This window comes from Octodon degus, unplaced genomic scaffold, assembly GCF_000260255.1.
Source record: "Octodon degus isolate 3935 unplaced genomic scaffold, OctDeg1.0 scaffold00027, whole genome shotgun sequence".
NCBI lineage: Eukaryota > Metazoa > Chordata > Mammalia > Rodentia > Octodontidae > Octodon > Octodon degus.
In genome coordinates, this window is record NW_004524603.1 from 11,162,158 (window position 1) to 11,173,709 (window position 11,552).

Genomic DNA, 11,552 nt, shown 5'->3' on the forward strand with positions numbered 1-11,552 from the left:
TAAAACCCTATTATTTTCTTTGCTGTCTTATGGATGCTTTACAAAGCAGCAAGGACGCAGAGGCTGAAAACAGATGCAGCAGTGGGGACACACAGGAAACCGTGCAGGGGACACCTGGAAAGTTGATGTGGCCCAAGACCATGGTGGTTATCCCCGGCAAACACTCACAGCCCCGCGGCCTTCGAGCAGCACCCACTGTATGCGTCTGAGTCTCTGAATTGCGGAAGTGGCCAGACACTTCCAGAGAGGGACCTGCAAGGTCACAAGCTCGTGGAGCTGTCCAGTGGCTCCTGGCTGCTGATGGAGGCAGAGTGGGGTGGGCTCTGTTCCTCTCACTGTGGGCCTCCTACAGCGCTGCTTGAGGGTCCCCACAGGTGTCCCCTGGGTGACGGTGACATAGGTAAAGGCTGCTTGCTGTAGAAGCCACTGTGACTTCTAACTCCGTACACCTCTACTGTTGAACCGTATGCTCAGTGCAGCACCCTCTGGACAGCACAGAAATGTCAGAAAGGCATATTTCTCCCTGAAATCTTACCATAAGTTTTTCTGTCTGTGTCAAGAACTGTCTGCTTCCATCACTGCCAAAAGAAGTCTACACCGAACATTGTCAGCACATCTGTATTTCTGATATGAAAAGCCCTTTATCTAGAAGGGCTATGCAGTTAAGACTCCTGGAACAAGATGTGATGGCATGACATGAAGGTTGTGTCCCTTCTAGCGTGTTGGCTAACACACAGTAGGCTCCATGCTACGGTGGATGGCTTCGCCCAGTGTTTTCCGAGGACCACCTCCCTCATCCTGACATTCTTGATTTCGAATGTTGCACGGGTAATTTGAACTTTGAAAATTAAAAGTTCTCATAATTTATAATAGAAAACCCTCTGTACTTAATCATTTAGTCCTACAAATAATTTAATTAGGTAATATTATAATTTACATTTTGCATGAAAACAAAAGCGAATAACATACACATTTTTAAGTGCATGTCAAATTCTGTTATTGGGTATTTAGAAATATTAGCTGTGAAAGCCGGGCACGGTAGCGCACACCTATAATCCCAGCACTGGGGAGGCTGAAACTAGAGGATCATAATGAGTCTGAACTGTGTAGTGAGACCCTGTGTCCAATAAAAGAAAAGTAATAATAAAATAAATATTAGCTATGTGTCTTTGTGTCCATGTGTAAAATTCAGCAAACATCATCTAAGCAAGCAATATTGGGGCTGAGTTATGAGTATTTTCACATCACCTGGACTCTCTCTTAACTTTGAAAAAGAAAGATTTTGCAAAGTGTGTTAACACCTTTTCACTAATACTTTTTCCTTTCAGTTAGATATTTCTTAGTAGACACAGAATGTGTTCCCTCCAGGGTGCTATCAATACAGTAAGAAACAAAAACATGCAAGTGTTTCACACACAGAAAAATGCTGTCATTTTTAGGGCTACAGCATGACCCCATCTGGGAAATGCATTACAGTGGGAAAATGCTACATTTTGTGGCACAAATAATTAAAGACCCGCAGTTAGGAGGAAGTTGTCTGTGCTGGGCGGAGTACAGAGGAGGTCGTGTAAGAAGTAGGGCTTACTCTTGGCCTGGTATATCTGTAGATTAAAGGTAGAGACATGGTAGAGGAACAGATAGGAGAGCGTGGGCATCCTAATGTCCCTCCACACTAAGTGGAGGAGCATTTGCTTGAAATTCTTTGAGAATTCTGAGGTCAATCATTGACTCAAAAATACATCTTTCAGGGGCCAGCAAGATAGCTCAGCAGTCTAAAGTACCTGCTTAGGCAAGCTTAGGCAGACGCAGGGGACTGTGCTTCCATCCCCAGCACCACATGTTGCACCAACCCTGCTCTCAGGGTGGGCTGAGCCAGCCAAAAAAGAAAAGATACTGGGGGGGAAAAAATACATATTTCAATGTAACCTGTCCACTCTTTGAAACACTTCTGGGCCAAATCCTGTCCTTAGAAGTCATTGCTCAAAAGGTCAGTATCTTTAGAGAGGCCAAGAATAAGTTTTTGACAATTTAGTAGAAAGGCACTCAGCACATTATTTTCTCTGAGTAGAATAAAAAGGAAAGCATAAAAATAGGTTAGGATGTGTTGTACAAAACTATAAATACAGAGGTGATAGAATAGAGAGGAGATGTTATTTTTCAACTTTTATTACGTGATAGTCCAGTATTAGGAGGTGTCTTAGTTACTTTTTACTCGTTGCTGGAACAAATACCCGACACTCAGAATGAAGGAAGGAAAGGTTTATTTAGCTCATAGTTTGTGGAGGTTTCGGTCTATACTCAGTTGGCGCCAAGACAAATGACAGCACTTCATGGTGGCAGAAAACAAGGAAGAGCAGAGGAGAGGCAGCAGCCGAGACTGGCGGTCCATGGCATGGCGTAGATTGTAGCGCCCCCAAGTGGCGCAGCTGCAAAGATCAAGCTCCTCTGAAGACTGGGACTTCTCCAAGGAAGTGGGGCAGGGTGCTAGAGTAGTCTCCCTCAACTCCTTTTTAGTATACTTTTTGTGCTGAGTCCCTCTGCGGCACGCTGTAGGGTGGAACCATTTGTGCCCCAGAGCCAGCCCAATAGCGCCCTAGGGTGGAACCAATTGTGCCTCAGGTCAGGCCCTCCCCACTGTGCGGGGCGGGGACCCCCATGGCTGGAACTGCTAGAGGCGATTCAGCCAAGTTGACACAGTCTATCAACCACTACAGGAGGTTAATAAAAATTTCCTGTCATTGTAGTGTTTTATTATCCATAGCAGTTGTTTCATATTTTTTTATTTTTGGGTAAACTGTGTTACCTAGCACTTAAAGAGTTTACTTTTGGGTAACCACTTTTATTAGCTGTTTAATAAGGGAGTAGGAATGACTCATATTAAAATTAGGTTAAGGTTATTGAATATGTTCCAAAACAAAAATATGTTATGAATTTTAAATATCTTTGAATTTTCTTGTTTGTTTCTTGGGACAAGGTCTCGTTCTGTAATTCAGGCTGGCCTTGAACTCACTACATAGCCCAGGCTGGCTTCAAACTCAGAAAGATACACCTGACTCGGCCTCCTGAGTGTGGAGATTGTAGGCATGCTCCACCACTCTTGGCCATTGAAATACTCTGACTGACTGTGAAAATACTAACACATCATAGTTACAGACGGTGTGTGTGCAGTGACCACTACTCCAACTCAACATGTTGTTTCCTGAGTGGATTTCGTGAAATATACTTTTCATTTCATGAAATCACAAGGCATTGTTTGAGAATGGCGGTGCCCAGTGGTCAAGAGAATTAGGCAAACACTCATTCAGGTAAACACTTTTTTCTTCTTGTTGCTTATGTTTTGGCCACTAGACTTCCTAGAACATGAAACATGTGGATGCACATATTACTGTCAAGGGCATAATCCTGGAAGCAATTTCTAATCTTTCTGGACTGTGGGAATAGTATTCTGGTGAAAGCACTTTGACAAATGATCCAATATGGTATGAAACTCTAAAAGCTATGTAGCTAGATATCTTTACATATGTGTCATTTTATACATATAAGAACATTGAGGACTAGGGAGATAGCTTGGTGGTCTAAGCTCCAGCCTGGCAAACACAAGGACCTTGGTTGGATCCCCAGTACCTCATGCTATGCCAGCCCCAGAACTGGGTGTGGAATTACACTCTTGTAATCCCAGTACCGAAGAGGCTGAGACAGGAGCATCACTACAAGTCTGAGCTGTGTAGGGAGACCCTGTACCAAATAAATAAATAAATGATTTAAAACATTGATTTACTACATTAAACACATTATAGTACATCACACACTGCAATGTTTTATATAGCACAGCTGTATGTCACATACATGTGTAATACAGACATATCTGATTCAGCACAAGATATCTCAGATGAACTTTCCACACTGCACTTTTGAATTCTACATATACAGAGCAGAGTCAAACAAAATAGACAACTCTCTGTTTTTGCAGTTTGACAAGTTTTCCAGGGAGATGATTACTCTTGTAACTACTCTCTGTCTTGTGAGCAGTCGAACATGAAGATATCCCAGCACAAGTCTATCTAGGAGCGTGAGAAACAGTCTCTTCTCCCAGGGAACATCTGCTAGGAGGGTCTTCTGTCTGCTTCGTAGCTTTTCCTCTTATAGGCTCTTCAGTCTCTTTTTGGTTGGTATATCATGTTAACTGGAGTCTAGAAACTTAACTAAGTAACTCAGCGGCTCCAAAGCCTGGGCTGAAAAGGACATACCGTTAATGCTCTAGGGTATTGTTCATTATGTCAACCTGAGAGGTTAAAAGCTTAACTCAGTGACTCAGCAGGGGGCCAGGGTCCTCACTGTTCATCCTGAGTCAGTACAAGAGGAGGGCTTGGTGGTGCTGTGAGTGCTACACCCCCTCCCAGGTGCGGCTAGCCTGCTTACAACATAAGGGAGACAAACAGGTTTGCTTCCCTCCCTCCTCTTGTTCCTGCTGCTTTTGCTGTTCTTCTGTACTACTGCCCCTGTACCATGTACCACTCTGCCTTGGAGCCAGCAGATTGTGGACCGTGAACTGAATAAACCTCTCCTTCCTTAATTCTGGGTACTGGGATATTTTGTCTCAGCAACAGGAGAAAAAAAAAAAAAAAAAAAAAACTAGGATAAGTCTGTAGCAGTTTTGTTGATAAATTTTTTTAAGTGCCCAAAGTGACTGATGAAAGACAAACTACCAGAGCTGAGATCTGTGTGTGGGAGGGAGGGGGGCTGCAGCCACCCTTGGTTTTGCCTGTTCTATGTTTTTGCAGTCCTGGCTGCCTTTGACCTCAGGTGAAAGTGACGCGTGAATAGAAGTGTGTCACATGGTTATCTGCTATATAAACTACCGTGAGCACCTGCTCCTTGAATCTTTCACATTAAGTAGAAAGTACCCTGGTGTTCTTCCTGTGATGACCTTATCAGTTTCCTGCATCCACACGAAGATATCCACACTAACATGTCACAGAAAAAATGGTGACATTGTTATTGCAGTTAAAGATTCGGCAATTTCACCAGTTGAAATGCCTGTATATTTGCTGCTTTCCAAAGGCAGAATATAGGGTGTGATTTTATCTTTTAGTTATTGTTATTTGCAAATAAGACGAAAAATGCAAAACAAAGTGACAGAGAATTCTTATACTTTTAAGGTCTCTATTTATATGAGTTTTGTTGTTGGCAATTATGGTGTAGGGAAAGCGATCTGTGATACTCTGGTGACCATGACCTTAAGTACAGTATCCAGGATATGTGTCATACAACAGCTTTATTGCCTTTTAATAAATTATAAGTTCATTCCTTATTAAAACTGTGTTAGATATGATCAAATAACCACAACGGGAACAGCAAACTGCATGTGATTGATTTTCATTCCTTCTTTACTGTACAGCACTGCCTTTGACTTCAAAGAGCTATCTTAGCTCAGAATGGAAGACAGAGCAGGAACCTGTGCAATGATTCATGAGCAGTGATGGAGGTCAATGACTGCTCCGTGCACCTCTAGTCTTTAGCAATGGTACCAGCCCTGCGGGAATTCCTTAGTGTCAGGCTATGTGGCTGCCTCGTGAAGCCACATGGAGACTCGCATATATTATTAATTGAGAAATCCAGGGAATGAATGAAAATTGCTCCATTGACGACACCACCTAGACTCACAGATGTAAGAGGAAAGCGTAACACTGCGCTTCTTTTTAACAACTAAAGCTAAATCCTTGTATGTATGAACACAAAGACCATTTACATACGGCAAACACATCTGTGGAATGACAAAATAAAATTTTTTTTTTTGTACTTTTAGGGAAGGGTCTACAGGCGTTCAGGGTCTCAGGACTACATCTGACTCGCAGTGATCCACCTGTTTACAGTCTCCCAAGAGCTGGGATTATAGGCATGCGCCACCACACCCAGTCTCAATTGCTGTCTCAGTGCACCCCCGGGGCAGGGCCGGCACTGCAGGCCCAGAAATGGAACCGCTGGCCCCTGTGCCTGCTTGCAGGCACTTTAATCCATTGAGCTATCTGGCCAGCCCTGAGAAAAATTATTAATTGATTGCAAGCAGAGACTTACCTGTGACTTCTCAAGCCCACAAACCAGTGTGTTTCCAGATTGAAAATGTTAAGGTTGGTTCTTAAAAATATGAGGGAGGCATTGCATACATAGTGAGGCTGGATAAGAAGTCTTACTACCATGTCTCTTAAATCAGTGATTTTATGACAGCCTTGCCCTGGGAAAATAAAAGTTAACACATATATGTGCTGTTCTTTTTGCATTATAGGATAATTTGAAGACTCTTTTTCTCAGGGATTTCATAGCCATCAGTTAAAAAAAAAAAAATCTTTTTTCATCATTCTTTACTGAAGTTAGCAGAAACAAAAAGCACACCATGCTTTGACTCCCTTTTCCCTGTGCTGTGGACAGCCAGTGCCCAAGAAGTCAGGTTAACAGAAGAAGCCCTTCCATTGCACGGTGTTTTCTGGTGGGGGCTTTGGGAGCACAGCATTCCAACCGGAAACTGGGCCAGGACCCCCCTTCACAACAAGTCCTCTCCAGTGTTCATTGCTTTGCTGGTGAAGCCAAAGCTAATGGTAAGAAAACCAGAATTTCTGCCAATTCCTCCATCCTCAACTTATTTAATCACCTAAGAGGCTTCCAGCATTTCAGAGTTATCCAGAGTATCCTGCCCTCAGTTTTTTGTATTGTGTGTAGGGTGTCTATCTGTAGAACTCATGACTTCTATGATGGAGAATGTTAAGGAGAAACAAAACTCAGGTTTCTGCAGCAAGCTATTCCATCTAAATCGGTTTGAGAGAAAACTTCCCAGAAAGCAATAAAGGCAGCTCATGCCTCCAAATAAAAACTGTTTTTCAAGGTAATGGCAGAAGATGTGGCAGTGACCGCCAAGAGGCACTGCGCGCTCTCCCAGCATGGCACCATTCATCTCGTGCAGGTTGCAAACCCCCCAGCTCGTTGCACTCAGTCCCCCGTCAGCAGTAAAAAACAAAATGATCGCTGTGAGACACATTTAAAATAATAGACTTCCTTCGGAGCATTTTTAGGCTTACGGAAAACTGAGCATATTGGACATGGTGGCTACGCCTGTCCCCTCCTTCCAGTTTGTCCCATTAACTTTCCTTAATATGCTTCACTTGTTGCAGAGGATGAACTCATACTGATCCAGCATTAGCTAACTTTCATAACTGACAGGATGTACTGTGTGTCGTGGGTTGAGTGGGTTCTGGAGAATGCCTGGTGTCATGTGTTGGTTATCTTAGTGCCACACCCAATGGCATCACTGCCCTAAAAACATTTTCTATTCCACACATAGATCCCTGTCTGTTTGGCCCACAATTGGATGTTTGATGCCAGCGCACGCGTCTGTCAGTTTTATGAAGTATAGTTGTCTCCAATGCTAGCTTGAAGCTGCATGAGTGAGCAAGTTACGGGTGGGTGTGGGACAGGGCTGTCACACATCTGCTTTCCACAGCTGCTTACGGATGGTATCATTGCCCCTCTCTCAGTCCTCATGCTTTGAATCCACCCATTTTCTCTGTGTGCACCTAGTCCACTGCTTACCGTGTCTGTACCAGTTGCCTGTCTTCTCTAAGTGAAGACCAAGTTGAAAATATATTTGATATTTCCTTTAAAAATTCCCTGCTGTGGAATTGTATTTAGACCCTTTTAACTGAACTCATGGCCATCTGATTAATGATTCAAATAAAATTAGAAAACATCCTGTAACTGTGGGAATGGTAGTGTGGGTCAGGATCTGAACGAGTGTGTGTTAAAATTCAGGAACTGATACGCAGTGTAGAGATTGTTTTCTTAGTAGTAAAAGCAGTTCTTTAACAAGAGACAAAGCAAGTCCACTTCTACTGTGTGACTGTATATAAAGCACAATAAACCTCCATTGGAAACCTACAGCATGGAGTACAGAGATATAGTAGAAATCATAAAGAGACGACCAAAGGAGACCTAGTTACTTTATTCTGGTTATGTATCATATTTTGAATAGATAAGCCACAATGAATTAAGAAAAATGCCTTCTGCCATTGTTGCAGGTATGTGTGCCTTGGCATTATTTCCATAGAACTTGAGTTATCTTTCTATAAAGACTGCATTCCCCAATGATAATGGAAAGAACAGATAGATGTTATTACTTTGAGGAAGCACGAGGGTATCCAAATATCTTATTTTAAAAGCAAACGTTGTCACCTTGATTGAGCATTCCATTAAATTTTAACATTCCTGTAATCTGAAAAATGGAAAACGTAATAAATTTTATGTTTTTATGATCAGAACAAAAGAAACATACCATTTCTCATGGAACATAGACCTATTTCCTGGTACATTTTTTTTTTTTTTTCTGAACCTTCCCTATGGAAGAAGGGTTGACTTTGAACTCAAGTCTAGAAGCCCAACATTTAGGGGATCAGAGGCCGGAACACATGACCATGTGTAGTGGGTGCTATTTACTTGGGAAACAAGGCTTTCCATGCACTCAAGTGTTTTAAGACCCTAGAATTCTGTGCCATAGAGTTCTACATTGTTACTAGAGATCTGGCTAAAACAGGAAGAATTCCTCTCTATCTGTGTGATTCTGGACATGGTTAATGTCTGCAAGCTTCCGTTTTCTGCTATGTAAAATTAATAATGAACATTATTGAAACATTACCATGAAGACTGAGTCAATTGAAGGCCAGTAGGATTATTCAGCGTATACTAAGTGTTTCGATTACTTTTGTCTTCTTTCTTGGCTATGACAAAACACTGAGCACCCGAAATTAAGGAAGGAAAGGTTTATTTAGTTCACAGTTTGTGGAAGTTTCAGTGCATAACTCAGCAGGCTCCAAGGAACATGGAAGAGAGCAACCTTTTATGGCAGCAGCAAAGAGGAGACTTGGGACTTGGACTTTTCAGCAATGCTGAAACTGTAGGACTTTGGCATCTTAAAAATGGATTACAATGTCTTTGCAAAAAGGAATGTGCATGAGTCTTTAGGAGTCCAGGGGCAGAATGTTATGGTTTGTGTCTCATTGTTCCTCTAAAGCCTCATACAGTCATGGGACGCTTCTGGAGTTTGTGATTGATTCTTTTTTTTTTTTTTTTTTTTGGCAGAACTAGGGATTGAACTCAGGCCCTTGTGCTTGCCAGGGAAGCACTTATTCCACTCAGCCATCTCCCTGGCCCCTTGTGATTGATTCTTGATCCAGTGCTGGGATTATCTGCAGGAGTACCTGACTTTTCCCTCCCTAATCTTGAGTGTTGGATGTTTTTCCCAACAATGAGAGAAGAGTAACTGAAACACTAAGCAAATGTATTGTTAGGATTAAGATAATCCATAAGAAGACCCGAAGCCAGCACCCACCACGCACGGCCACATGTTCTGGCCTCCTTAACATCCTTCTCTCTCTCTTCTCATCCTTCATGATCATTCCTTCTCCACTGCAGGGAAAGCACAGACTGCACGTGGACACTGGACTGGAAGGCAGTTGGTGTGGCCTGCTTCCTGTTGGACAGCCTTGCAATCAGGTGACGACAACAGGCCTGAAGTGGAACCTGAGTGAGTAGACCCTTCCATGGAGGGAGGTTTGGTGGTTCTCTTTATTTTTTTAAATATCTCTTTGGCTTATACTACAAGCGGCATCACTGGGTCGTGTGGTAGCACACATTTAACCTGTGGAAGGAGCTGTCAGAGTAGCTTCCACGGTGCCTGCACCACTTTACAGTCCCACCAATGGCGTGAGTATCCCAGTTTCTCGACAACCACTCCACCACCTTTTGTTTTGTGCAGTCCTAGTGGGTGTGAAGGGATATCTCTATGTGATTTTCTTTCCTGTTCTCCTGAGGACAAATAATGTTAAGCGTCTTGTTCTCCCGGGAATTTGTGTATCTTTGTTAGGAAAATTTTTATTCAGGTCTTTTGTTCACATACTTATTAGTTTCTCTTTTTGCATTGAGTTGTCACAGTCTTTCAGATGCTCTGGATAGGTATCCTTTATCAGATATCTGACCTGCAAATATTTTCTCAGTGTTCTCAGCTTAATTTTAATTTTCTGAAATTAAATTAGCTAAATAAGTTCATTCTCCTGGAGTCCCACTTTTCCTATAGCGATCCTTCTTTTGGTGTCTTGTCAGGAACTCTGCCCAACTTTCTGCGTGGCTTTGCATACCTGGAGCTTATTTTGAATTTTAGAAGCAGATTCTCTCACTGATATTGCTATTTTCATGCTGAAATCCTCAGAGATACCACAGATAAGCTAATCTCATTAAATTTTAAAATGTTTTCCAACAGGTATTATATTAGATTTTAACGTATTTTTTTTAAAACTGTCTGATTTGAAAGGAACAAAAAGTGAGAGGGATCTGTTTATGAATTAAATGCTCATCAGAAAGAAAAACCCCACCAGGCATTATGAAGTGGATCAACTCTAGCTTAAGCATAACAGGAGCTTAATCAAAGACCTCTGATTGACTGCCAGAAGATCGCACTTTGAGTACAGTGATACCTGTAAGGTTGTACGAATGAAATATAGAACCGTGTCATTCTTTTTTAATATGTAAAACTTAAATTACCACAAGAAAGATAAATATATTAAAGATAAAAGGAATATTTATATCATTTCCATGAGCCACTGCTTAAACAATTAGGAAAAACTGGAGCTGTTTTGAAGCACGTCTACCAAGCTCATCAGAACTTGAAAGGACGGAGGAAGCAGATTTCCTCTGTGTACAGAAGTATGTGACAGGCTTTGAAGCCATTGGCAGGAGCTGATGTGGGCTCCCATTATAAGCTTTCTGCAAACATTTCAGCCCAAACAGTTTTACTTTCAGAATGACCCAGTCTAGGCAGGGTAGACAGTGGTGACACCTGTTCAGGGCTGTACCAGGGCAGAAGGAGCTTGAAGGAAGTGGAGGGCGGCAACCACTGCGCCATCTTCATCTTAAAATAGAGGTTAGAAACCCTTCCTGTGGGGCCCAAGGAGAATCCTTGCATCTTTTGTTTCCCACAGTGAAATGCATGCACTGACTCTGGTGAGGACATTTCCTCGAGAAGTGACTCTGGCATGATGGGACCAGGGCTCTTCACATTCCTACCTGCCATAATGTTTTGATCTAGCCTAAATATAGCATGTTATCACCTATCAACCATTACTGGTTGCTTGGACTTATAAAATAATCATCTTTTCTCTACATCTTTATGAAAACAAGTAAAAAGCAACTTCATGTGATCAAAAGCTATAGTTTTTTTTGTTTTGTTTTGTTTTTTAAATTTTAACTACCACAAAAGACAATGTCATTAATTCCCCTCAAATGCTTCCTCTCACTTTGAGCACACTTATTCCGTTGTTGTGGCCACTTTCAGGAAGAGATCTGGAATTCCTCTTTCCTTGTGGTTGTGTAGATGTTGTGAACTGATTTGGCATGTTTAACTCTCATGCTGACTTGGACTTTTCAGAGGTCTCATGGAGGCAGAGCTAGTGACAAAGGTGAATGAGGGCACAGTACCGTTGTCACAGTGTGGCTTTCTATTGGGTGGTGCTTGG

General features: G+C 42.1%; 1 protein-coding gene across 2 annotated transcripts in view; it reads left to right on the plus strand.

The window, feature by feature from the left end:
• Positions 1-11,552, plus strand: part of Tpk1 (thiamin pyrophosphokinase 1) — a 428,901-nt gene that overhangs the window by 311,753 nt on the left and 105,596 nt on the right. For both annotated transcript variants that reach the window (XM_023712886.1, XM_023712887.1), the window contains exon 8: positions 9,457-9,568. In XM_023712886.1, coding sequence (XP_023568654.1) covers positions 9,457-9,568 — 112 coding nt within the window. The remainder of the gene's footprint in view (positions 1-9,456; positions 9,569-11,552) is intronic.